The 26,859-nt window shown below is 47.7% G+C and overlaps 9 protein-coding genes and 1 non-coding gene across 10 annotated transcripts; 9 read left to right on the top strand and 1 right to left on the bottom strand.

Annotated features, from left to right (window-relative positions):
* Positions 1-3,933: 3,933 nt before the first annotated feature.
* Positions 3,934-6,235, top strand: ACHE_11442A (ATP-binding protein; the record flags this gene model as incomplete). The annotated part of the gene is made up of 5 exons (XM_043276012.1): positions 3,934-4,351; positions 4,410-5,158; positions 5,262-5,569; positions 5,619-6,055; positions 6,126-6,235. 5 exons carry the CDS (start codon positions 3,934-3,936, stop codon positions 6,233-6,235), a joined length of 2,022 nt encoding a protein of 673 aa, XP_043132562.1.
* A 1,390-nt stretch (positions 6,236-7,625) lies between these two features.
* ACHE_11441A (bZIP transcription factor) lies at positions 7,626-8,400 on the top strand (the record flags this gene model as incomplete). The annotated part of the gene is made up of 2 exons (XM_043276011.1): positions 7,626-7,649; positions 7,711-8,400. The coding sequence occupies 2 exons, from the start codon at positions 7,626-7,628 to the stop codon at positions 8,398-8,400; spliced, it is 714 nt and encodes a 237-aa protein (XP_043132561.1).
* A 70-nt stretch (positions 8,401-8,470) lies between these two features.
* On the bottom strand, positions 8,471-9,780 carry ACHE_11440S (arsenic resistance protein; the record flags this gene model as incomplete). The annotated part of the gene is made up of 4 exons (XM_043276010.1): positions 8,471-9,127; positions 9,178-9,264; positions 9,321-9,463; positions 9,516-9,780. 4 exons carry the CDS (start codon positions 9,778-9,780, stop codon positions 8,471-8,473), a joined length of 1,152 nt encoding a protein of 383 aa, XP_043132560.1.
* Positions 9,781-10,264: 484 nt separating this feature from the next.
* ACHE_11439A (uncharacterized protein) lies at positions 10,265-11,128 on the top strand (the record flags this gene model as incomplete). Its single annotated transcript, XM_043276008.1, has 3 exons — positions 10,265-10,826; positions 10,888-10,969; positions 11,020-11,128. 3 exons carry the CDS (start codon positions 10,265-10,267, stop codon positions 11,126-11,128), a joined length of 753 nt encoding a protein of 250 aa, XP_043132559.1.
* Positions 11,129-12,438: 1,310 nt separating this feature from the next.
* On the top strand, positions 12,439-15,285 carry ACHE_11438A (putative C6 transcription factor; the record flags this gene model as incomplete). The annotated part of the gene is made up of 1 exon (XM_043276007.1): positions 12,439-15,285. One exon carries the CDS (start codon positions 12,439-12,441, stop codon positions 15,283-15,285), a length of 2,847 nt encoding a protein of 948 aa, XP_043132558.1.
* Positions 15,286-15,623: 338 nt separating this feature from the next.
* ACHE_t10025A lies at positions 15,624-15,694 on the top strand. The gene has a single exon. It is a non-coding gene; the product is annotated as a tRNA-Gly (tRNA).
* Positions 15,695-18,022: 2,328 nt separating this feature from the next.
* Positions 18,023-18,777, top strand: ACHE_11437A (hemerythrin domain-containing protein; the record flags this gene model as incomplete). Its single annotated transcript, XM_043276006.1, has 2 exons — positions 18,023-18,343; positions 18,433-18,777. The coding sequence occupies 2 exons, from the start codon at positions 18,023-18,025 to the stop codon at positions 18,775-18,777; spliced, it is 666 nt and encodes a 221-aa protein (XP_043132557.1).
* An 886-nt stretch (positions 18,778-19,663) lies between these two features.
* catA (catalase catA) lies at positions 19,664-22,010 on the top strand (the record flags this gene model as incomplete). Its single annotated transcript, XM_043276005.1, has 3 exons — positions 19,664-19,900; positions 19,955-20,267; positions 20,317-22,010. The coding sequence occupies 3 exons, from the start codon at positions 19,664-19,666 to the stop codon at positions 22,008-22,010; spliced, it is 2,244 nt and encodes a 747-aa protein (XP_043132556.1).
* Positions 22,011-22,648: 638 nt separating this feature from the next.
* Positions 22,649-23,522, top strand: ACHE_11435A (uncharacterized protein; the record flags this gene model as incomplete). Its single annotated transcript, XM_043276004.1, has 2 exons — positions 22,649-22,916; positions 22,981-23,522. 2 exons carry the CDS (start codon positions 22,649-22,651, stop codon positions 23,520-23,522), a joined length of 810 nt encoding a protein of 269 aa, XP_043132555.1.
* A 1,327-nt stretch (positions 23,523-24,849) lies between these two features.
* ACHE_11434A (uncharacterized protein) lies at positions 24,850-25,906 on the top strand (the record flags this gene model as incomplete). Its single annotated transcript, XM_043276003.1, has 3 exons — positions 24,850-24,945; positions 25,013-25,117; positions 25,178-25,906. The coding sequence occupies 3 exons, from the start codon at positions 24,850-24,852 to the stop codon at positions 25,904-25,906; spliced, it is 930 nt and encodes a 309-aa protein (XP_043132554.1).
* Positions 25,907-26,859: the final 953 nt, after the last annotated feature.

The raw sequence follows: 26,859 nt of genomic DNA, 5'->3' as shown, positions 1-26,859 counted from the left end.
AGGCTTCGGCCCATTACAATAAGTTCCAGCTCTAATTGCTCATTTTGAAGCTGTTTCAAGCGAACTTCTTCTTCTTTCCTTTTGACTTCTGCCTCCAGGTCTCGTAATTCTAATTCTTGACGGCGTTGTTCAATTGTCAGTATGTTTGTTGAAGCCACTCGGCGAAGATTCCGTGATGAGGTTGTAGATCTAAGTAGTTATCAACTAGTCAGTAACTGCTCAAGAAGCACTTGACATGAAAGTATACTTACTCATTATCAGCAACCTGAGAAGAAGAACCTCTTGAATTTTCATGTGAGATTTCAAAATTTTGACTGCTTGCTTGCCTCTCTGATTCAGCTGTTGAAGATAATCGCTGACGTTTATGGCCTCTTCCTATATTAAATTAAGTACTTGTCAATTACTTAAGAAGTACTTATATAACTTACTTTCCCGACTCATGTGTCGCAGATAGTTTGCCTCCATTGTAGAAGCTCGATATGAATGATGAATATTGAACTGCTGAAAATTATGATATTGAAGAATATCATCTTTGTCAAGTTTTGCAGAACTAAGATAGTTAGTGTTGTATCAAGCAGTTGATGAGTAGTTGGTAAGTACTTCCGAGCTGCTTCAGCCAAAGTCAAATATTTCCCTGAAGCATATGATTTTTGGTGTGATTGCTCAACAGCATTTGTATGGTTTCGTAGAATATTAAAATAATGTGGCTGAATTTTTGAGCATGATTCATTTAGACCTGCCTTAATAACTGCACTCTTTTTTTGTATGGCCCAGGTCTGGACTGCTGGCGATTCATATTCTATTCGATAGTTAGCAAGTACTTATTGAGTGGTTTATTACCACTTCAATACTAACGTATCAGTAGTTTAATCAACTCATCATACTCAGCCTCTGACTGGCAATCTAGGAGACTCATCATGCGACTCCAAAGGCCTGATCCTTTATTTTTAGTCCCAATTGCCTTTAAAATTGAGCGTTGAAAATGAACACGACAGAATATGATAATATGCTGTAACTGCCATGTAGGATCTTGGTGTTGAGGATCAATTTCAGAAAGATATTGCCCAAGCCCTGATTACTTAGTAACTGCATCAAAAGTACTTCAGGAGTGCTTACCTGTGTACTGTTTTGTGTCCATATCAACAATAATACCATGAATCCCAGATCCATGAATTGGATCAAATAGAACTGGTCGTCCAGAAACCTTCTCAATAAGATGGAATGCTCGCTTGAAAAGTAAATAGTAACCTTCAGTAGAATCCTCACTGGTAAAGACTCGAAGTAAAGTTATGACTAGTTGCCAAGTGGTTAGCAAGTAGCTCTCAAGCAGTTATGCAGATACTAACTTTTGCATTGATCTGGCATGAATGTTGCAAAAAGAACCTCATTCATCTCTTTGGATCGAATTCGCTTGAAAGACATATCAATTTCAAATGAAGATAAAGTTGATAATAAGTCAATCTGATCCTTGAAGGCACAAAATACCATTGTACCTTGAGAATCATGATATTTCTCTTGAATGTATTCCTAGGCACTTCATTAGCATTCTAATAGTCATTCAATGAGGCAATGGATGATTAGAACCACTTACATTGATTAGCGAATCCCGGTTCTGTAGGAATAGCAACCCATTAATATCCTGTCCATTAGGGTATGAAAGAAGTCGTTGTTTCTGGATAATTGTTGCAATTCGGTCTTTATTACAGAAGCTAGAGTGGATCTCTGCTAATGTAGAAGCACCATACTGCTGACAAAATGCCTCTAGTTGTGGACTTCGAAGAAATTGTGCTAACACTAGTTAGTATGTATTATTCAATCACTTGAGAACCAACCACTTACCTGTGGTCAAACTCGGGTCTTGTATTTGTTGGATAATCCTTTTAACCCCTTGTAAAATTCGTTCTGGTGCCTTGCTTGGTGGTGGAGGTGGATGCTGGTGAATTCCATGGGATGTAAAGAGGATATATGGACATTCATTGATATCAACTGGCACTAAAGCAGTAAAAATAACACCACAGGAAGTATGCTGTAGTCTGCCTGGCCCCTGAAGGTGATCTCGATCTTTAACCAGTTAATAGGTGATTGACAATCACTTAAAAAACACTTACCGCAATACTTTCGTCGGGATGCTAATGATTCAAAAACACCACATTCTTCAGTTGGTGGCATAATATCATGATTAAAAAGGTCCTCAAGGAACTGTAGATCAATTGATGTATGGCCTTGAATAGATCCTCGATGATGTTTTGTTAAAAACTCATTGGATCCATTACTACAGCCAATATATGGTGGAAATTCACCATGGACATTCTATGACTAGTTAGAAATCACTTGGAGCATTGTAAAAAGATTTAACCAACCATTTGGGTATGCCGCTTAAAAACTGGCTTGCAAGTTGGAAGCTGGTCAATGCATGCATAACCCTTATTGAAAAATTCATTTTTTGACCGATAATAGCTAGAAGTACTTAGTAATTGCTTCAAAGCTGTTTAGGAGATGTTTAAATACCTGTATGCATTTCGTTTTCCAATATTTGCCTCCAGGATTTGGATATTCCTCTGAGTATTTCGAATCACATCCCAACAATCCTCATCAACAAATGTATGATGATAGGATTGAAGAAATGGATTCAAAAATTCACATGCGTAGATACCAGAGCATTTCCAAGTCCATCTTTTAACTAAACAGTTGAAAAATGGGCATTTGACTGGTCTCCTTGGTCCATGTTGTTGACGCCGTGAGTATTGAATCTGTAACTGATTAGCAAGCACTTTAAAAGCAATTAGAAAGTACTCAACAGTACCTCATGAACAAGCTGCTCCATTTCATTCTGTGATCGCCCTCTAGATGCAACAACATATGAATATCCATGAATATGACTTGTCGGATACTCTGGTAAGTCATCAATATATTCAATTTTTGATGTCTGGAGAGAATGGCTTTTTGAATTTGTGAGTTGTACAGGAATGCCCTATTTCCGCATTGAGCCGTTAGCAATCAGTTAACAAATACTCAATTAAAATAAATACCTCGACATTGGGATCAGTCTCTGGACTTGATGAAGTAAAATCTTCTAAATTGAAGATTTCAGGCTGAGGATCCATAGTAATGAGAAGATCAACGTATACTTTGAAATCACATACAACTGTAACATAAGAAGAAAATTGAAATTGAAATTCAGAGTAATGGGTATTGTATTTGAATAAATCGCGTGTCACGTCCTCGCTGATTAATGGTCTTGGCGGTCATAAGTGTCACGCGTCCACGTTTTTGAGGTGGCGTGATCTGTGGACACGGTATCATGTCCCGCCGCTGGAATGACGTATGATATAATCAACCAATCAACCAATCAGCACACTAATATCACATGCTCACATTCCTTGGCGGTGAAACGAGCGGGTAGCTCAGAAATCGGGGAATCGGGGAGTCGATAATCCGGACTGCACGAGGCTATGTGGCAAAGAGTCTTATTTAATCAGAAGGATATGATATTGAAACCTATAGACACCTTGATAATAGAATGAGTGCTTAATCTTCGACATGTATGGGCCAGTCGACCATATATATATACGTATAGTGACCTCGCCACTCGGGCCGACTATTTATCCATCCGGCCTTTATTCAGCTTTCGTCAGGCGGCAACGGCGGCGGCGGTAGTATATTCCGTACGTCTTCCTTTCCAAACCATGCATCTCTAATGATCATCTTGTTCTCATCTTACTACATCCTATTCCCTGCCAAGTCCTTTCCCGATTGACTTGAAATAGTCCTGAATAGAAGACTAACACGTGTCGCTTGCCTGTATGTGTAACAAGGCATCAGCAAGCCTCTTCTTACAGTATTGTCTGTCAGGCAGGTGCATTTCTCGCCCTTATTAGGCAGGTGCAATCCTTGTTCTCGTCAGGCAGGTGCACTTCTAGTCCTTATCTTACAATGGCCGCTGCCATCACCAGCTGGGTGCTCAACCCAATCCAATCTTTGACAATGTCTCGACCACGTACTCGCAAATTATGGTGCGCTGTCCCTGGCAATCTTAGGCGGCCATTCTCTATAGAGTGTGTTGCAGACCAAGACGATATTGAGACACTCATGAAGAAGATTTTGGACCATGCACCAGCACATGCCAAGAAAGATGCATCTGACTATGGCGATCTCATCCTCTACAGCCCTGTGGTGCAACTCAATCATGAAGAGGAGTTCAGGATTGATGATGGTGAATTCTTACATCCACGCCGAATGATCACGTCCAACCCACTCTTCCCCGAAAGCAAGGATTCAGATGTGGATATTGTTGTTGTTGTGAGCGGAGATACCACTACATGGAAACGGAAGCGCTCTGAATCACAAAGTGGTGAGAATATCTCATTCTTAATGATCTTTTCATGCTTATATTTAACAATCACATGCAGTGAATGTACCTTGGACACATCCCATCACAGAGAATCAATTGATATGCCCTCGAGAGCGTACAGTGTCGAAACTTGCGGCTATTTTGGATGAAGTGAATATAGTCCATGTGCGTGGAACTCCAGCCAGTGGGAAAACACGTCTCTCTGAACTTTTGAGAGACTACTATCGCAAAGAGGGAAGAAAGGCTTTCTTAATCAAGAAATGGGAGGAACTTGACTCTGAAGATCCTTGGGGCAGTCTTATTGAGCTTGTCAAAAAAAAGAATAAGGAACTAGAAGGTGTCTCCACTAGTTTCCCTGTGACTTCATCAAAATCTGAACATGATCTCTCTTGGGTTTTGACATCAAACACTGTTATTATTGTGGATGAGGCACAGGCGACCTACAGTGATGATACGCTCTGGAACACAATCCTCAAAGAGAGACAGACTCCTACCTATATTTATAAATTTCAACTATGTCTTTTCTGCTCTTACGGCAGTCCGGCAGCAGGTCCAGATCAAACATTCTTCACTCCAGTCAAGCTTGCTAACCAACAATGCATCTCACTGACACCACAAAGCCAGCAAGACTCACCACCTATTGGTCTATTTTATGACAAAGAAGAGTTCAAGGATGTCGTTTCACGGTTGCTTACATTTCAATATGAAGAGAGGTTCAAATTCGATGAAGGTGCCCTGGAGTATATATTTGCAGTATCAAGTGGCCATCCAGGAGCAGTGACATCCATAGTTGATGTAGTTTATGAGGTATGTGCCAAATGTCTCTACAATTATTTTATTAGCTGAACTTCCCCGGGAATATTGGGCGTTTTGAGAGGCCATATTTGAGCAAAGAAGCTAACAGTTTCAGACCTATCGCCACGACATCAAGCGTGGACATATAAGGACCTTGACAGAAGATCATGTCATCTGGTTCCTGGAGGACACTGCCACAGTCTTTGAGAAGCTAAGCATCAAGCCAGTTAATCGCTCCTTTCCATGTATATCAAGAGCCACAAATGGAATCTCCAACACGTTGTGCAAAATCGCAGAAGAAGGGAGTATTCCATTTGATATCAATGATCCAAGCATCAAGTTCTGTTATCAGAAAGGTTGGATTCACAGGGTAGCTCTGGATGGTGATGATATTGCAGTTCTGCCATCACGCTTACATGAAAAGTAATTCTTCTCGCATGCCCCTATTGTTGTTCTAATCTGACCATCTTAGATACATCGAATATTTTATTGGCACAATTCCAATAACCCTGCCTGCCAGATTTGAGTCACTACCAAAATTGTGTAAAGAGATTCTCCGTGAATTCTCCATCAGGATCTTGAGGCGTTCAGCTGAGGGCAAAAAAATATCAACTGCATCACAACCCAGACCTGTGGAAGCCCAATACCAAGATGAATTCTACAGTGGATTCACCCGTGTAGCAGGGCGAGGTGTATCGATATCCAGTGAATGGTCAAGAACTAAGGATGGTCGAGTGGATTTCTATATCCCAGAAAAGAAATGGGCGATTGAATTGTTGAGAGATCATGATAAAGTTGATGAACATATCTCTCGATTCAAGGAGGGTGGCAAATATCATGCCTGGCTGAAGGAGAAGATGATTGAGGATTGGATCATAATTGACTGTGCGACTTCTCTACCAACCAAAGGTATGTTCTTACTCAGTGTCCAATAATCCAATTCAGTATCCATGATTTCATATCACTGACGACGTGATAGAGTTCTCTGAGCCTAAGCTGTGGCATGCTGTATTCATCAATGATTATTCTGAATTGCAGTTGTATAACTATCAGAAAGTTCTTATGATGTCTGTGCATCTAAGAAATTGACAAGAGGCAGGGATAACATGGGTTATTGTATTGTTTACTTGCATCCGTCTTTTATTGTGGTATCTCTGTTAGCTGTAACCAACTTATCAACTTTCAAGCAATCAGATGAATTCACCTGGTTTCCTTTGTCTCGCCCCTGTGGCTTCTTCTCCTTCTCTTTACTCTTTAGGGCCAATATCCTCGCCTTATGGCTACCTTTTAGATTGAAAATACTATCTCATTTCATCTACTAGGCTGAGCCCGTGGCAACAGGGTACAAGTGGAAATAGAGAAAGCAAAAGTTGTATCTGTCATTTCTGTTCTTTCTCTTTTCCTTGTCATTGATACACTTTTTTGCCCTAGAGCAAACTAAGTTAGTAACTAACTTTGAGAAAGACGCCTTGTCAGGTGGTTAAAGTAAATGAGCAAGGACAACGGCAAAACAGGAGAGGGTCCCATAAAGGTATGTGAAACTGAAGCTGACTGCAAAGTATACCAGCCCTAATCAAAATATGGCAAGTGTTGCCCATCAAAGTCTCAGGCAAGGATTACAGTCAAATAAGGGCAATACGCACAGGTCAGAGGTGAGTTGACCAGTGAGGAGGTAGACATGTATCTGGAAGTAAACCTGAAAGATCTTTTATGGACACTATTGACAAGGTGCTTATTCAATCAGCTCTGATACACCAAGCCTTTGGGGAATAAAGTTATAAAACTAGAGATTTTCGAAGATAGTAGCTATACCTCCATGGTTCCGAACTAAATCCTGATTTGAGGGTTGTTCATGGGAGCCTTCAATCTCCTGTGGATCTCAGCCTAGCTCACAGGATAGTCGGTTGTGTTCCTGCGAGCCTTGAGCAAGCTCCTTGGACCCAGATTGATCCCAGAAGCGGACTGGAACTTCACCTTCAATTGACCGTCAGATTGATGATGCCAGCACTTGGACCGGGGTAGAGAAAGGAGGTGGGGTTCGCACCGGGTGTGAGTGGCCGTAGAGTATCGCAACCCTCTATAGAGCGCCTACGCTAATCGCGCGAGCGCCAAGAGTTCGCACCATCTCACACCTTTTAGAGGCACCCACCTAACTACTATCCATACATAAGCCACACGCCGGCCGGTTAGTACTTGTTTGGGTGACCACCAGCGAATCCCGGCTGTTGTATGTTTTTATCTTTTTTTTTTTTTTTGGCTGCTCTTGTACAGAGTAGACCAGGGGTGGATTTTTCTTATGAAAGAAGCTGCATTCGTTCTTTTAAGTCGTTGAAACATAAAGCTCACCTGATTGGCCGATGACATCCGCCGGCTTAGCATTCCTCCGGTGCAATATCCCGAACGTTCAAGCTTCACTTTCAGAGCTTGCACATTAACAATCATTGCTTTTGCTCATATTACCAGAGATTCCCTTACCAATATGGAATTTGCCACTGATCAAAGGGTGCAACCCCCCTCCCCAAGACCATATCTTTTGCCACAAGCTGTCAACTAACATATCATAGAAGGACAAACTAGCTCGGATCCGCGAGAACCAGCGCAAAAGTCGTGCCAGAAAGCAAGAGTACACACACGAGCTGAGGCAGCAACTCGCTTCGTTCAAAGAACTAGCTCACCAGAAAGATGTTCAACATCGACTAACGGTCCAAAGGCTAGAGGCCGAGAATGCACGGCTGAAATCTCTTCTGACTGCCGTGGGTGTGCCGTCTAGCGTTGTTCATGGCTACTTGCAGGCGACTGGGGAGTCTGAGATGGCGAGGAAAGTTGCGATTCCGGCTTTGAAGCGAGCTGAGGGAGCACAGGGGCAGGGTGCTCGCTCTTGTTCTTTGAAAAAGGAAACGAATGGCAATGCGGTTTGTTGTGCGAAGCCGGATGGATTAGTTTCTATCGGTGAGCCAGGGGTGAGCCCTGATAATGGGACGGATATAGCTCATCAATCCGTGTCTCGGAGGAGCCGTATCTGCGGAAGTGTGGCGGATGATCGGTCATTCCCAGCTAACGAGGATGTTCTTAATACCACTCTTTGTGCGATCGCGGAGGAGCTTATCAACCAGTATAATACCCGTGGGGTCGATCTGGCAGAAATACAGAAGAAGCTCTGGGCTGGCTTTACGAAGAGCTGTGCTACAGGGGAAGAATGCAGGGTGCAGAATCATATTCTTTTCCAGGTTCTGGATGAAATAAGTGGCGATTGATTTCAATCGCGACGTCAACTCATTGTGGAGAGAATTATTATTATTACAAGATTCTGGTGATGTTCTAAAACTAGGCCTCCCACTGCCTCCGCCTCCCAAGCCACTTTACGACATAGACCAAGCTTAACAGCACTGGAACCTCGATGAGAGGTCCAACTGTCGCGGCTAGTGCTTGGTCACTATCCACACCGAAAGTTGCGATGGCCACCGCAATCGCCAGCTCAAAGTTGTTGCTCGCAGCGGTGAAACTCTGCGTGCACGACAGTCTATAGCCGAACCCGCACCGGCGCGTCACCAGCAGCGTGATCAAGAAAATAACGGCGAAGTAGACAACAAGCGGCGCTGCTACTCGTACCACCGACACAATCTGATGCACAACTCGCCCTCCCTGAGAAGCAAAAAGCACTATGATCGTGAACAGGAGTCCGATCAACGACAACGGACTGATCCACTTGACGAAATTCTTCTCGTACCACTCCTTGTTGACCAGAAATATCAGCATGAAGCGGGTAACAATGGCTGCGCCCAAAGGGATGCCGAGGAAGACGCCGACGCTTTTGGCGACGAGCGAGTAGTCGATGTCAAAGCCACTGTCTGCGCCGCCGATGACGCGCACGAAGAAAATCGCAAGGGGGGCGAATAAGATCATTTGCAGGATCGAGTTGATGGCAACGAGGATGGCGCAGTATTCGTTATCACCGCCGGCGAGTCCTGTCCATACGAGGACCTGGTGGTGTCAGTAGACTTTCAAGGTGCAAACGGGGAAAGTCAACCAACCATTGCAATGCATCGTGCAATGCCAACCAAAATCAAACCCTCCCTGAGACCTCTTTCGTCTGGGAGGAACGCCCACGCCAACGCAAGCTGCAAGTCTTAGCACAGACATCTCGCAAATGAGAATATTGCTTGCCAAGTCTCACCATGAAAAACGGAGCAATGATCCAGTTCACCACAACACTGAACCCCACCTGAATCCAGAGCGCTTTCTGACGAAATGACCGGTGGAGCGTCTCATACCGCACATTGCACAGGATAGGATACATCATTACCAGCAGGCCGACAGCTTTTGATGTTAGCCATCTTTCACCTTCTCTCTTTCCGGTATATGGACATACCAATAGGTATAGAAACCCCAACGAACTTTCCCCGCTCCAACGCTCTCGCGGTATTAGGTACGAAGTTCCCCAGGATAATCCCTATCGCCATGGCGAGGAATATCCAGAGGGCGAGGAGCTTGTCGAGGAGTCCCAGCTGCTTGAACGTAGAGCTTGGGCGTTGGCATTCTAGAGAGTCATGTTCATTGTTGTTTTCTTTGGGTGGGGTGCAGGATTCTGGATCCTCTGTGGAGTGCTGCTGCACTGTTTCTTTTGCTGGAGCCATCTAATCAATCAGACTTGATTTTAACTTAATCTGATGAATATTCTTGGTTGAGTCTCTGTCATGGCTGCTATAGATTTCTACTTTTACCGTGTACTTGAGATTTACAACGGGTTGACCAATCAGCGTCGAGCAGTGACATTCATCGGTCACGTGAATGTCCACTGTTTGAGTAGATGCTTGAGGCAGGGAAGTGTTTGCCTATGCCCTAGATCCTAGATCCTAGGCCTTCTTTTCACCTTTTCTCAGCTTCTCATTTTTTGAGATAGCGTTCTATACCACTACTGAACAGCCAATGCGCTGCGTTCCCAATTTTCTAACCATGCGGAGAGCCACGAGTCAAAATGTCCGCTAAACAACGTCATCTCCCCATCAGCGCATGAACTTCCTCCCGAAACGACTCCACGCGCCAATTTCCCAGCTTTCCTACTCAGTCACTCAGGTAATCACTTTCAGCATATGCCTGACCATTTAAAAAGCCAGCGCAATGGTTTCAACGCGTCAGCAAAAGCGAGACTTCCCTTCTCCCCCGCGCCGCTCCCCTTCCCCTCCTCGCGACACCACCACCACAACCACCACAAACAAATGGGTCCACACCCCCTCAACCGCCATAACCCTCTGGCTCATCTTCTCAATCCCGCTCGTCCTCTGGGACTCCGGGTACGTGCTCCTGCGCCCGCACAGCATGCCCGGCAACAGTCTGCACTCCCCGTTATGGACACCCTACGCGCTGTACGGTACCATCGACTATATCTACGGCTGGCCAGCGTTTAATGCCCGAAATGGTTTTACGGCTGCGCAGACCGTGTTGAATTTGTTTGAGTCGGCGGGTTATTGTTATTATCTGTGGGTTGTTTATCGGTACGGGGTTTCGGTGTCGGCGGGAAGTGCGGGTGGGAGGGGACGGGGGAAGAGGGCGGAGAAGGCGGAAAAGAAGGTTTTGGGGTTTTTGAAGGAGGAGAGGGTTGTTGCGGGGAGGGTTGGGGCTACTGCGCTGCTGATTGCGTATAGTGCTTCTGTTATGACGTTGGGGAAGACGGTTTTGTATTGTGAGTGTTTCATGTACCTGGTTGGTCGATTATATTGTGGACATATCGCTGACATGAGTAGGGCTGAACGAGGTTTTCTCTGGCTTTGAGAATATTGGTCACAATGACATTTTTACGTTGATCTTCTTGTGGATTATTCCCAAGTATGTTCCCTTCCTCGTCCCAGCTCCTTGTAGTTGCTGACATGGATTAGCGGTCTGTGGATTATCTTCCCAAGCTACAATATCTACGTGATGGGATCGGAGATTACGGCTTCTTTGGAAAACTCGTCTGTCAAGGGTAAACGGTCAAAGTCTTCATAGTTGTATGCGATCAGATGGCAGACATAGCGATGACCTGTGATGTGGAAGAGTGAAAATGCAACAAAACTGCTCTGAATATAGTCATCACTGTTACATTACGATATTTACATCGCGACGCATACAGTCGTACTAGCATGTCTACTAATTCACTGTCTTGTATGTGTGATTGACTTTCAGGGCAACGTCCCTACAAGTCCGATTCATACTTTCCAATACTTCTGAAAGGATACTTCCTGGGCGTCTGTCAATCCATTTGTCTAGCCCATTTCAGATTTCTTTTCCTAACAATCATCAAAATCGCTCTAGAGCTTCTCACGAAGCAAACCGCCAACTCAAACTGCCACGAAAGGACTACTCGGCTTACCTTGAGCCCCAACTAAAACAGCCAAGAACCAGAAAACTCCAGCGACAGACTGAAGCTTTCATCACTTGATCCGGGCGTTTCATACAGCTCTTGATTATAACGCCTCAAATAATCTTTTCAGTTGTCCAGCTTCAACTCGAAGGAGCTATAGTTCTTTGGTTTGGAATCACTGTGCCACGTCTTGGTTTAGATATCAAAGCCAAATACCTGGCCTGCAATCTCTCGTGTCAAGTCCTTGAGTGGACTTCCTTTGGGGGAAGCTTTGATTAACAGCGATTAAAAAGGGCCGTGATGGAAGCAATATAGGGTCATCGCCCCATTCTCCTTCATTTCTGCTGCTTTCCCAGTTTACCTTACATCCTCTCCACCAGCGGTCCTCTTTGCCCTCTGCATAGTGATCACTTTCTTGTGGATCATCTCATGTAGGCTGACTGTCTTGTTTCACGTTAGGGAACGGAATAGATGTCGCAATGCTGGGAGTCGCCGGCCTCGCAGGCTTTCAGCATCGCATGGGTGCTTTATTTCATCTTGGGGGTTGGATCCATGATGTGATAGAACGAAGTACGGGTTAGCAAAGGAGGATACCTAGACCGCTATCATACTAAGTACTACGTATTATCGAAAACATTAGTTGTCATGTATTCTATACGTATCCTTCTGTTGTCTTCTACCATGAGAAACATTGGAAATATACCCTTTTCTGACGGCCGAGAAGAACGGGATTAGTAATCCTGGCCGCCGAGCTGCCTCCGGGTTCCCCATATTATCCACCCGCACCATTACCACCGACCGACTCAACCCGTCGCTCTCTCCCCAGACTTTTCATAACCTGATCTACAGAGCTAGAATAGCTCCCGGTTCGGGATTTAATCCCATTTCGACGACGCATATTCCCGCCCCTCCCAACGATGCCCCCGGTGTTGTCGTTGGGGTATCCGAACCCGTCATGATTCCACCCGAATCCGAAGAATCGCCCTTGGGCTTCACAGGCGCCCCAACGACGTACAGCCAGCACGACGACGCCGCCGCCCAGGTCGAAGATTTTGACTCTCAGAGTCCCGCGAGCTCGCGCGACCCCGGCAGCGTCCAGACCGTAAACGACACCGCAACAACAGCCCCCGAGCACCGGGATGACGCACAGGGTGGCAGCAGAAACACCGCGCAGAGTAATAACCAGGAAAGCGATAAGCCCGCGTGGAGCGAGATGAAGACCAAAGCTGGGAAGGAGCGAAAGCGCTTACCATTGGCTTGTATCGCATGCCGGCGCAAGAAAATTCGCTGCTCGGGCGAGAAGCCCGCGTGCAAACATTGTTCGCGGTCTCGCATTCCCTGCGTCTACAAGGTTACCACGAGGAAGGCGGCCCCGCGGACGGATTATATGGCCATGTTGGATAAGCGGTTGAAGAGGATGGAGGATCGTGTTATTAAGACGATCCCTAAGGAAGAGACGAGGGATATGACTGCTATTGGGCGGTCTGTGGTTAGGCCTCCGGCCCCCGGGCAGCCGACTTCGAAGAGTCAGAAGAAACGGTCTGCGGATGAAGCTTTTGCGTCGGAGCTGGATGACTGGACTCGTGAGGAGCGCAGGGCACCGCAGGACACATTTCCTATGAGCAAGTCGGGCGATGGCGGATCCAGCCTTCTGACCGAGGGAGCCGAGTTTTTGCCGTCCTTGGAGATCCAAGAACATCTTGCAGAAGTATTCTTCGATTGTGTATACGGGCAGTCGTATCTTTTGCTTCACAAGCCTAGTTTTATGCGCAGATTACGAGCCGGGTCCGTTCCTCCGGTATTGAGTCTCGCTGTGTGTTCTGTCTCTGCTCGATTCTCGACGCATCCGCAGCTCAACTCGGAGCCCCCATTCTTACGAGGGGAGAACTGGGCGAATCCTGCCGCTGCCATTGCATTGAGTCGCCATGACGAACCGAATATCACCATCCTGACTGTCTTCTTATTACTGGGATTACACGAGTTTGGAACCTGCCATGGTGGGCGAAGTTGGTCTTTTGGAGGCCAGGCTCTGAGGATGGCATACGCCTTGCAACTTCACAGAGAGCTTGATTATGATCCGCTTTTACAACACAGTAACGGCAACGGGTCACAGCTAAGCTTCACTGATAGGGAGATTCGACGGCGTACTATGTGGGCCTGCTTGCTGATGGATAGATACAATTCGTCCGGGAGCCAACGGCCGCCCATAGGAAACGAGAAGTTTTTGCATATTCAGCTTCCCATAAAGGAGTCGCATTTCCACATGGAAATACCAGGACCGACGGAGGACCTGGACGGAAATGTGCCTAACCCGGTCCCAGATGACATCGGACAGCTGTCTAATGCTAAGGAAAACATGGGTGTCTCGGCCTACATCATCAAGACCGTGGTCATTTGGGGGCGCATTGTCGACTATCTGAATCTTGGAGGGAAGAGGAAAGATCCCCATCCTCTGTGGTCTCCAGAATCTGGCTACACGCGCCTCAAACGGCAAATTGACGAGTTCTCTGCAAGCCTCCCAAGCCATCTTCTATTCACCTACGAAAACCTCCAAATACATGCGGCAGAACGGATCGCAAACCAATTCCTCTTTCTTCACATAATTATCCACCAAAACATTCTCTTCTTGAACCAGTTTGCGATTCCACTGTCTCCCGGAGGGCGGCCTCCCAGGGATATGCCCAAAGCTTTCTTAAGCAACGCAGGACGAGCAGCAGTTGAAGCCGCCCATCACATTTCTGTTCTCATCGACCGTGCATCGGCCTACCCACTTACTGTACCATTTGCAGGGTACTGCGCGTACTCTGCCAGTACGGTGCACATCTGGGGGATATTTTCCAAGAACGCACAGCTGGAAGCTCGGTCCAAAGAAAATTTACGGCACACCTATCGGTACCTGAACAAGATGAAGAAGTATTGGGGCATGTTTCACTACATGGTGGAAAGTGCCAAAGATCGATACCGGCAATTTGCAGACGCTGCCATCAAGGGCACGGTTGCCACACATGACGGCGGCAAAATCACTGCCATGTTCCAATACGGCGATTGGTTTGACAAATACCCTCACGGAGTGTCGCGAATGCACTGGGAGGATCCTGGCGCAAAGCAGAAGGAGACAGGCGACGATGCGGTCATGGGTCAGAAACCAGACTTGCAGAGCGTGGAAGACTTCTTCGCAAGTCTTTCTCCTACGCCCCAGACCGCAGTTCCTCGCAGATCACATTCAAGGAAGGCTAGCCGCGTCGATAGCGCCAGCGCCGAGCAGCCACCTCAACCACAGTCAACGGTCGACGTGAACATGGAAAGCTCGCCCGGGATGCTGGGGACATCTGGAGCTGGATTCCCACAACCAGCCATGTACAACCACGGCCGCGCGCAAGCATTCGGGCCCTCCCCACTCGATTTCAACATCCCATCCGACCACCTTCCCCAACTCGATCGACAATTTGTCTACGGTTCTTTTGCTGGCTTCGACCCGGCTTCCTTCGAAGCACCGCCACCGCCCCCACCAGCAAATAACCCACCAATACTCCCGTCCGCAACCAACGGCGTGGAGCCCCAACACCATCAAGACGCCGCCATTTTCACGGGCCAACTCGACCCGACCGCACCCTCAGGCGCAGGCGAATATTACCAGCCCAGCGCATGGTTCCTGCCATTTAATCTCGAACCCATCGCCCCAGCACCGGGTATGGAACATCCCCCCGGCGCCGGCGGAGGCGGCGGTGACATGTTCGGGAATACGGGTATACCCATGGGGACATACGATTTTGGTATGGGTGGGATGAAACGAGATCCCTAGGTACGATTCATTGTTTCTTTACGTTTTTCTACTCTGTACAACTGTGCTATGTGATATTGATATGGCGTGTTTTGTTTTTGATTGATCGACTACTACTGTTTGTATAAGGGGTTTCCGGAGCCGGAGCTGGTTGGACGGATTGGAAAAGACTAGGAGTTTTTTTATGAGCTCGCATGCCTTCTGTTTGTAAATTAGTTTTGGATATCATCGCAGTAATATATGTTGATGGATGCTCTCTCCTTCCCGTGTCTGCTATTCTGACTGGATTTTGCATATTTACCATGGGGGGTAAGCTATAGCCTAATAGATCAAAATTCCGCCAAATTTCTCAACAAGTAGCATCGTTGGTCTAGTGGTAGAATTCGTCGTTGCCATCGACGAGGCCCGTGTTCGATTCACGGACGATGCATTTTTTTTTTTGGCTTTATTTTTTTGTACTTCTGTATCTTTGATTTATTATTTTTATTTTTTTTTCATCAGGCCTTCCGGTGTTATGCACCAATCCTTTATCGCTTAATGATACTGTCCTGGTGCAGTGTAATGCAACATGACTCTTTCGCACGAAATATATAATTCGGGAATAGGCACCATCAGGCAATTAAGCAATGAGCCAACGATGACTAGATCATCTGTCGCCTGTCTTTTTCAATTCTCAAAACACTGACCATATAAGATATATTCCCAAACTCACGGATAGCCCAATAAATATCAACCAACCATCATGGAGCCCGCAAAGGACCTAATTTTGCAACCTCTCCTTGAGCTCCTCTGCACCTGGGGAAAAAACGGACAACCCGTATCAGACGAGCGAGTATCCGCCAAACATATACACAAATGGCCAAACTTCGCGCAAGATATTCAGAACACAATTCAAACACTGAAGCTCGCGGGCAACATCCCGACAGAGTCAGGTGGAGACTCATCCTCAGCACTACAATTTTTCTAATAGGAAGCAAGCAGATTTGCCTAGCGAGATTTCCTAAGCATGTATTGGATCCAGTGTTGAAGGCTCTCCGAGCTGCAAAGTTCACTGATCTTAAGTTCTGAGATTTACACGCTAGGCAGCCATACAAGGATACGTCTCCGGATGTGGTGTTGTTTAGGCTTCAGAGGCAGAATTACAGGGCGAAATCACTTGCTGTTGGGAATCTGATACTGCTTGGAATTTAGATCTCACGTGGTATCAACGGAATATATAGTCTATCCGAGCTCTCGAGTCACATATCGGTACGTCAAGCCATACCAGTAGCACATGGCTAACCAATGACTAGGCCAACTGGTAAAGTACATGGGAGATGACTGCCTCAGGTATAGCCTCTTATCTACCTATGAGTCGACTATCTTCATCCGACGAACGGAAAATCACCGTTTCGAACTCTCTCCTATAATCGGCGAGAAAGCGATCAATCTATCTGTTCGCGAATGTTTCATGGCCTTTTGTGCCTTTGCGTCCGGGGATGAGGGTAATCCATCGAGGAAATAGTCATCGCCTGGTAAGCTGCTTGCTTGCTTGCCTTATATGTGAGACTAATAGCTAGAGTAGCTGCGCGAACGCATCTATACACCTCGTACACATTACCGTAAACTACACCCCGATGCATCTGAGCCAGTGCATGATATAAAAGGACATAATAACAACAGAGATAATCCTCTTTGGGGGGGGAGACGATACCACCCGCTCGTACGTGAACATCGTCCACAGAATCTCGGAAACACTATTCAGCAAATACGGCCCAAAGTTTCCGCCGATAAAAGTTGTATACGAAATCACGTGGAATGGTGTCCCGGTACTAAGTGCTGGAGCAAGTACCTTGTTGAATGGTGTGTAACCTTACCAAACGAAGGAGGAAGAAGGAATCCAAGGTCTAACTTTCATTACCACCGCGCAGCTACGGCTCAGAAGCGTCCGTATACGAAGTCTCCCACGAATGGAAACCCGAAGGCTACGAGTTCTTCGCCTCAAATGCTCGCATACGGCGAGAGAATCTGATCCTCCAAGTTTCCCTCAGGTTATATCATCATCCTCTCCAAAGTCAAAGGAGAAAAACTCAACCATTACTGTATACGAGGTGAACTGTCCACCTGAAGGAAAATTTCGTATATACACACAGTGCAGGAGGGATGTAATTTTTCTGCGTGTGATGGGTGTCTATGCTTTGGACCGTGGACCGCATAATGTTTTGTACTGTCCGGAGACGAAAGATGTGACGATGGTTGATTTTGAATTGACAGAGGTTACAGAAACAGGGAAACAGCAGAGGGGGAATAGGCTGGAGTTGTCTGCTCTGTTTCATAATAATGTTTATGAGTTGTAGGAGATGCTCACGGAGAAGGGGCAACGGGAGATTGTGGATCTTGTCAGTACGCTTTCTCCTTCGGATTAGTTACGCATTTTGGATTGGTTCTCTAGCTACGTTAGGTTAGTTAGGTGAGATACCCGTGTTCTACTGCAAAAAATAAATCATAATTGCTCATTCGTACTGCGCTCCTAAGATGAAGCATGAGTGTCATCACAGCTGACCTCGCCATGATGTCTTTATTCAACCCATTGTATACAATTGTATTCCCCAAGTATTTCCTTGTTAGTCGAACGCTTATTATCCAATAGGAACTACAAAATTTGATATCCAACCACACTCATCGTGACGTCCCTGCATCTACAAACTTTAATACACCATAGGCCCTATTCCTATATAGCCCAGCCCTCCCTACTCAAAGCCCTGGAATCAAAAGCGCCATGATGACCATCCGATTCCTCAACAAGCACTTCTTCCCTCCAGTCTCAGCCCCATTGAAACGCACTGTCACTCACTCACCAATAATGGGCACCCCACGCATCATCAACGCCATCAAGCAAGACCACCGCGACATTGAGTCGTACTACGACCGCATCATCAAGTCTACCGATAAGACCGAGCAGACTCAGTACCAGAATCTATTCACTTGGGAGCTTGCCAGACACGCCATCGGCGAGGAGCTGGTTGTTTATCCGGCGTTCGAGAAACATATCAAAGGCGGCGCTGCCCTCGCAGATAAGGACCGAAAGGAACATCAACCCGTAAGCCCTACTCTTATCCTCCCTTGAAAAAAAAAAAAAAAACCAGAAATGAAGAGAACTAATACTCACCTTACTCGCAAATGAAATAGATAAAAGAACAACTTAAAAAGTTCCAAAACCTCAAACCCACCGACCCCACCTTCCTCCCCACAATCCAATCCCTCATGAAAGACCTCTCACAACACATTCATGAAGAAGAAACGTCCGACCTCCCGCAACTCGAAGAGGCGCTCTCAGATGAAGACAGCCGCAGTCTGAGCAAGACATTCGGGCGAACAAAGATGTTTGTGCCGTCGCGTAGCCATCCGAGTGCGCCGAGTAAGCCCCCGTTTGAGACAGCGGTGGGGCTTATGACGGCGCCGATTGATCATTTGGCGGATATGTTTCGGCAGTGGCCGGATACGGCGGCGATGCCGAACCCTAGTACTAAGTGAGCATTCTCTGGGTTGGGAGTTGAGTGGTGGGTGTAATATGTCGGGGTATTTTGAAGGACGTATGCTTATTATCTAATTCTGAATGATCAATTTCTATACTCTCAATGGACTAGTCTAATTGAATAATAAACAAACCAGCCCTAAATATGCACGGAGAGATATTCCGTAACTGACATGCCTTACATATCGGGAATGTGGATATTTTTACCGAGTCAACCAATGACATTCGTGAACCCCGCGGAAGCTTATCTTGGCAGCTGCTTATTTTGTCACCATGTCATAATGCCATATCAAAATAAGTATACGTTGATACAAGAGTATATTTCCACTACGGTGTGGGTGCGTGAAATCAATAAGTACTGGCATTTACTATGAAAAGCCCCGTACCGAAATAGTTAATTAGAGGGAAGGTATGATTAATCGGAACCTGACTATGTTCCGTATGGTGATATCACCATGAGCAATATCAATCTAAAGCTTGATTTCAAATGTACAATACCTCAATGGCCGTTAAGCGTAAGTGTACGAAGACGGATCGAGAACCAGCTGCATGGTCAAATTCTGAAACGCTCAGCCGAACGCTTGGTTCAATGCGAAATTGGCTCATCTGAATGGCAGGCCGGGATTGACCTACCGTCACAAATTTTGCTAGCATCATTGGTGGAATGAATTGATAATATCGAACCCCGATTTGCAGGAGTTAATCGAGCATACCGCTCACGCACACAAATGTCACCGTGACGCCTCCCCGCGTCATCGCAACGTGCCCTGTAATCTTGTCATCCAAAGTAGAAACGTCAATAACCCCATTAACTTATATTGTCCTCGCGCTCAATTGACCGCATCTTCTCTCCAACAAACAATTTCTGTAAACTCAATTGAAACAATGGCATCCGTTATCGCTGGCGGCCTGCACAAGGCCCAAGAAGCGGTGCAGAACACTGCGTCCAAGAACAAGAAGATGGTCGATCTGCAGCAAAGCACTGCAAACATCCACACGAAGCTCCCCGTCACCACCGACCATGGCACGAAGATGGAGAATGCCGATAACTGGCTCAAAATAATGGATGATGGGAAGAGGACTGGGCCGTCGCTGTTGGAAGATCAGATTGCTAGAGAACGGGTATGCAACCTTCCTTATGAAATGTGATAGGGAAGTAGAGGCTGATTTGACTAGATCCACCGCTTCGACCACGAACGTATCCCAGAGCGTGTTGTGCATGCTCGCGGCACAGGCGCGTTTGGTAACTTCAAGCTTAAGGAAAGTATTGAGGATCTCACATATGCCGGGATCTTGACGGATACCTCGAGGAACACGCCTGTTTTTGTGCGCTTTTCCACTGTTCAAGGGAGTAAGGGAAGTGCGGATACGGTTCGTGATGTTCGGGGTTTCGCGGTAAAATTCTATACGGACGAGGGAAATTGGGATATTGTTGGGAACAACATCCCTGTTTTTCCTATTCAGGAGGCATTCAAATTTCCGGATTTTGGTATGTTGGTCCAATTATTTGGTTCGGAGATGATAGCTGACAGTAGTAGTCCACGCGGTCAAGCCAGAGCCACAGAATGAAGTCCCCCAGGCGCAGACTGCACACAACAACTTCTGGGATTTCGTGTACATGCACCCTGAAGCCACGCATTTCTTCATGTGGGCTATGTCTGACCGCGCGATTCCACGGTCTTTCCGTATGATGCAGGGATTCGGAGTGAACACTTTCTCGCTGATCAACGCGCAAGGGAAGCGCCATTTCGTCAAATTCCACTGGATTCCTCACCTGGGTGTGCATTCGCTCGTCTGGGACGAGGCGCTCAAGCTCGCTGGTCAGGACCCGGACTTCCATCGCAAGGATCTGATGGAGGCCATTGACAACAAGGCGTATCCGAAATGGGACTTTGCAATCCAGGTTATTCCCGAGGAGAATCAGGATGATTTTGACTTTGATATCCTGGATGCTTCGAAGGTTTGGCCGGAGGATATTATTCCCCTGCGCGTTATCGGAGAGTTGGAATTGAATCGCAATGTGGACGAGTTCTTCCCTCAGACGGAGCAGGTTGCTTTCTGTACCAGCCATATTGTTCCCGGGGTTGACTTCTCTGATGATCCGTTGCTGCAAGGACGGAACTTTTCCTACTTCGATACACAGATAAGCCGTCTGGGAATCAACTGGGAAGAACTACCTATCAACCGTCCCGTGTGCCCTGTGTTGAACTTCAACCGGGACGGCCAGATGCGTCACCGCATCACGCAGGGAACGGTCAACTACTGGCCCAACCGCTTCGAAGCCGCGCCGCCAGCCAAGCCCGGCGAGGGTGGCTTCTCAAGCTACCCCCAGCAAACCGTGGGTATCAAGAAGCGCGGCTTGAGCGACAAGTTCCGCGAGCACCACAACCAAGCCCAATTGTTCTACAACTCCATGACGCCGGTTGAGCGCCTCCACATGAAGAAAGCCCTCAGCTTCGAACTGGACCACTGTGACGACCCCACCGTCTACGAACGCCTTGCCGGCCACCGTCTCGCCGAAATCGATCTAGGACTCGCACAGACAGTGGCCGAGATGGTCGGCGCCCCAGTCCCCTCAAAACAACTCCGCCAAAACCACGGCAAGACAGCCTACCATCTCTCCCAGACCGACTTCACCCCGCAGAAGCCCACCATCGCCAGCCGCCGCATCGCCATCCTCATCGGCGACGGCTACGACCCCATTGCGTTCTCCGCCCTCAAAACCGCCATCCTCGCCGCCAGCGCCCTCCCCTTCGTCATCGGCACCCGCCGCTCCGCCATCTACGCCGAAGGTGAAAACAAAACCACCTCCAAGGGCGTCATCCCGGATCACCAATACGACGGCCAGCGCTCGACCATGTTCGACGCAACTTTCATCCCCGGCGGCTCGCACGTCAAGCAGCTCCAGAACAACAACCAGCTGCGCTACTGGGTGCAAGAATCCTTTGGGCACTTGAAAGCGATCGGGGCCACGGGCGAAGCGACGGATTTTGTGAGACAGAATCTGGCAACGGTGGATGGGTTGCAGGTTGCTACGCCGGCGAAGGCGGAGCCATTGGATTGGTATGGGGTTGTTACTGCTAGGGCTGTGCAGAAGCCGGAGACATTTAGGGAGGGGGTGAGGATTGCGAAGGATGCGACGGATTTTGTGGGCAAGTTTTTCTATGCGGTTGCGCAGCATCGGAACTTTCCGAGGGAGATGGATGGGCTTAGTACGCAGGTTGCATTCTAGGCCGATGATTGTCGCTTTAGGTGTTTTGGTCTGCTTGTAGTTAGTATAGTAATTCATAATAATGCAGATTGAGCATATCGTCTTTACGACTGCGGAAAAAGCAACCAGGATCTCATGGCCATAGAAACTATACCCAGTATGGAATAGTTGGCCCGATGTTCTCCGAGATCCCCAGCGGCTGAGTTTTCCGTCCTGGAGGACTGATTTCCAAGAGATCTCTCGCTATTCGGGGCACAGCGCTCATTTATGTCGATGACCATGCAGAGTATCGATTGAGGGGTAACATGTAAACTATGATATTCCGAATTCCCAAGCGCCTCGCATGTCATCTCAGCCGTTTGCTGTGCAGGCAGTGCGAGTGCGCCTTGTCAAGAGGTCCACAAAGTCCCTCCATCCACTGTGGAAAAATGAGAGTCGTGGCTTGTCAACCGACGAATGACACATATACCGGCGCATTGATCACGACCATCGTATTCTTATGTGGAATTGATCATCATTGTGGTATGGATCCGAGTCAGTCTTGCGACTAGGGTCTTAGGGGAAAAGTTAAAGCTCCTTTCTGTCCTGGGAGCTCGATTCCCTCTTTAATTATCTTCAACTGATTATTCTTCTGTTATTCTTTTTACCAAGGCGCCAAGATGTTACTGCAGAGATCATTTCTCGCGATTGCCCTTGCATGCACCGCTGCTGCTGCAAGTGAGCGGACTTGCTATTATCCCAATGGACAGGAAGCTTCGGGGACTGTGCCGTGTACAGATAGTCTGTATACCTCGTGCTGCGGCGAGAGTGCCATTTGTCTAAGCAATGGGTACTGCATGGATGTCGAGAGACAGCCCTATACGATGTCGCGAGGTGCCTGTACCGATAGCAGTTGGGGCGCTGATTGTCCCTCGCAATGCGCTGGCTGTGAGTACAGCACTTTTCTGCCATAAGTAACCAAGTCCCGTTGAAAAGGCTAATGAATGCAAAGCATCCGACTACCCCAACGCCGGCTGCGCAATCGTCCTCTACAAAGCCAACGGCACCCAAGCCGACTACTGCTGCAACGCCATCATCAACGACGGAACCGACGCCGGCTGCTCAAACGGCCAAACGCCCTTCACAATCCCCGACGGCAAAGTCATCATCGGCCGTGCGCTGCTGTCGAACTCCAGCACAACGAGCAAAGTCAACGCGACTTGCGCGTCGCCTACCGCGGTATCTCCCTCGAGCAATAATAAGAGAGACGTGGCCATTGGTGCCGGCGTTGGCGTGCCGCTTGGCGTGTTGCTGCTGACGGCAATGGGTTGGGCATTGTTTGAGCGGAAGAGGCGGTATACGATGATGAGTTCGGCTGCTGCTGCGGGTGCCGCGGGTGTACCTGGCGTTTCATATTCTGCGCAGATGCAGCAGCCTGTGTACGGACAGATGGCGGGTTATCCGGCTCCAGGAGTGGAGGGGCCGCGAATGCAGGAGTTGGATGGGGCTAAACATGTGCAGCCGCAGGAGTTGGAGGGACGGGCGCCTAGCTGAGAGGCTATTCTGGAAGGTTTGATTTGTTTGTTTGTGCTCTATACCCTTTATTCGCTGATGAGGTGCGAAACTTTTGGCTCTGGACGAATTGTATATAACGCCGTTTTACTATTGGTCATACTATTAATGACGGATTAATTAAGAATAGAGACTGACAAGTCATCGATGGGCAATTCTTCTTCTCTCTGCAGCGATGTGTACAGGAGTAACGGAAACTTTTTTCTCGGATTCTGAGCTAGTCTGTCGCCCCTGCTGCATAATGAAGATGCAGAAGCCAATGTGTCAAACGTGATTCGGTCTTGTAGATGGGTGACATGCACCGAGCGGCAGAAAAAATAGCGCTTCAGGGCACAAACAAATTCAATCGGGAGTTCTCGGGATTCGACCTGCAACACCTAAAGTGAGAACTGACTATTCCCGGGATACGCTGCTGCTCACATGTTGTCTTTTCATCAATGCATGTAGGGTGCCCTGAAGGCTAAATACGGTTCGCCGTACATAGCCTGCTTCGGATTCTGTGCGAGTCTGCGGATGAGGTTGTGCCTCCCGTCGAATGCAAATGCGAAAGGTGAATTGGGCCTGTTTGCCCCGAAACATTGCAGCAGGGCGCAAAAGGGGGGGGGGGACACAAACCAGCAGCCAGTCATCCTTGGATACAGTTTGCACTCCTGGAGATTTGGAGTAAGTTGCTCCCAGATAGATACCCTGTTGTTGACATGGGACAGCGTGTCTCATGCTTGCTTGCTTTGTTCGTCTCATTCTGTATCCCAAAGAATAACGATGAATACGGTTCGCTACATACACCATCCTTATTCGGAGATGAGCGACTCGTCTGCAGGATAGCCACACCTCGCAGAATGGCATAGAATATTCAACAGACGCATCAAGCGTGACCTGGTTCATGGGACAAGGGCACAAACAAGCATGACCAAGCAATGGCGCGGCATCTTGACGCAGTCTGCAATGCCTGAAGAGTTGGCTGATTCCCTGTCAATACCCCAATGCTCCCATAGCCAGCGTGTCTCTGCCTGCTATGCTAGCTAATCAATAGCCGTAACTCTCGGTACTTAGTCGATGTGCCTGCAGATCGCTCGATCGGGATGCCGACCAACTTCCCTCCCCGGCAAGTGGGGGAAATAAAGCACCTGTTATCTCTTCCGGATCATTGCTTCTTCCGAAGTATGCCCAATTCCCCGCGATCGCCGAGTTGGGCTCATCTTATCTGTCGTGCTGACATGCGTATTCTTATATATGGCTCTTGTTTCTATCGAGGAATGGCCTCCAGATCAGATAACTTGGAAGAAATCAAACTCGTGAAAACGTGAACATGCTGCAGCCGATTTACGCCCTCCAGACGGGACCACCACACTCCACTCCCCCGGTGCCCGAGTGGGGACATCTTCCGTTGGACATTTACATGCTGGTGGGTTCGGCTCCACGATAATCTTATCTTTCCGCAACCATTGGCATTAACTGGGTCTTGGGTCCAGGAGCAATGGCACGTACCCCATCCGCATTCTGCGTGGGAGACTGTCCAAGGGCGCTGTCGTCGCTTGGCACGCCAGTTTATGCAACTCGGGGCGATTCGCAGAGAAGTAAGTCTGTTCTTGGAAGAATGCGCGGACGATGTTGCTCATAGACGTGGTACTCCGTAGCCCTACATCCGACGCACTGATCCCCATTCTCCACTCTACTCCCCTGCACGCCCGACAGAGGAACAGATCGAGCATATCCTCCGCCCCTACCGTCCAGATGGCCTCCGCCGTTTTGCTCTAGCGGCGGGCATCAATCCTATCTGGATGCGCATCTGCTACGATGCCGACAGCCCAGACGCGCACGACGCAATCTGGAGGGAATTCATGTGCGAAAAATACCAAGCAGCATGTCCCGGCTCGCTTATCTTCAACGATCCCACCACATTTGGAACCGATAACGTCGACTTGGCGCTGGAGGCTTTCCCCGAGCGAGTAATTAACACCTCCAGGCCTGAGTACGCACACGTACGAGAAGCTGCGCTGCAGTGTTTACGCGGGGGAGACACCAGTCGCTGGACGAGACTCGAAGGCCAGTACGAAGACATCCTTGATCAGGATGAAATCGACGCAATAGTTATTCGGGAACGATTTGTCTCATACCATATTGCTTGTATTGTGACGTATATCTTAGTCGAAGATATGGGCACTCTGATGGGTGACGGAGTGTTGCTCGTTTTCCTGGATGACATGGGGAATGTCGTGCGCCAGGATCGCATGAGTCCGGAGCAGGTTGACAATTTTGAGATCAAATGGAGAACTGGACGGTGGAAGTATTATGCTGAGAGATATGCTCAGGAGGTCGGCCCGGCTTATTTGAATGGAGGCGTGCGTGGTCCGCCGTACTGGTAGTCGCGACGCCTCTTATTCTTTATTTCGGGTTTCTGTTTCTCCCCTCTGTATTTGTAAATTGCCAAACATCATGTCCAAAATGTCGCATACATCCAATCTACATTATTGCATCAGTAGCCATACAGAAATGCACAGAATCGCTGGATTCCAAAGCCGTGCTAATACAAACAAATAATAGCGATATACCAGCCAAATATCACCAGTCATCGTCATAATCATTCGAATTCTCCGTCACCCAAAGTTTAAACGGATATCCCCTTTCCTCTACCCTCTCACACTCTTCCTCTGTCCACGGCAAAACAACATCAAACTTCTCCACTTTGACACCCTGCAATTCCCTTAGCACTGGTTCCCACCAGCTCGGCTGAGATGGCTTAGCAGTAAAAGTGAGCCCATACAGATAGATTGTAATTTCCTGCAACCCCTCAAGCCCCCCTCAGTATTTTACAGGCTGCTTCCCATGTCCTCAAGCCATATGGAGCTGGGGAGCTATAGCCGGTATAATCCTGAAATTCCATCTAAATCTGAGGTAGCGGATCTGATTGAGCCGTCGGTGTGGAATGGAAAGCTTCATATATATCAGTGTATCGAGATGATTGATATAGGATACATTCTTCTCATACAAGAAGGGAAGCATATCAGTATAAATCAACCGACACGTCCGCAACAACGGAAGTAGGTTTATCGGCTTGCTTGAATGAGATATTAGAAGAGGTCTGCCGTACCGGCGATCTCTGCCGCGCCTCGCCTTCAATTGGAAGAGATTATGCTCGGTTGTGGTATTCCAGCAGTTGCTGGGCTTGCGATTAAAAACGCAATCATCGTCATTGTTATTACTGTTGAAGCCTTCGGGATATGCAATAGCGACGAGTCTCTTCCGTGCGTGCATGATATGCAGTACATGCCCGCTTAAGACTTCGAGCCAGATGATCTCGCGGATTTCATATGGTAAC

Source organism: Aspergillus chevalieri, chromosome 1 (genome assembly GCF_016861735.1).
Source record: "Aspergillus chevalieri M1 DNA, chromosome 1, nearly complete sequence".
NCBI classification, from domain to species: Eukaryota; Fungi; Ascomycota; class Eurotiomycetes; order Eurotiales; family Aspergillaceae; genus Aspergillus; species Aspergillus chevalieri.
The sequence above is the reverse complement of the archived record's forward strand: the minus strand, read 5'-3'. Positions and strand labels throughout refer to the sequence as shown.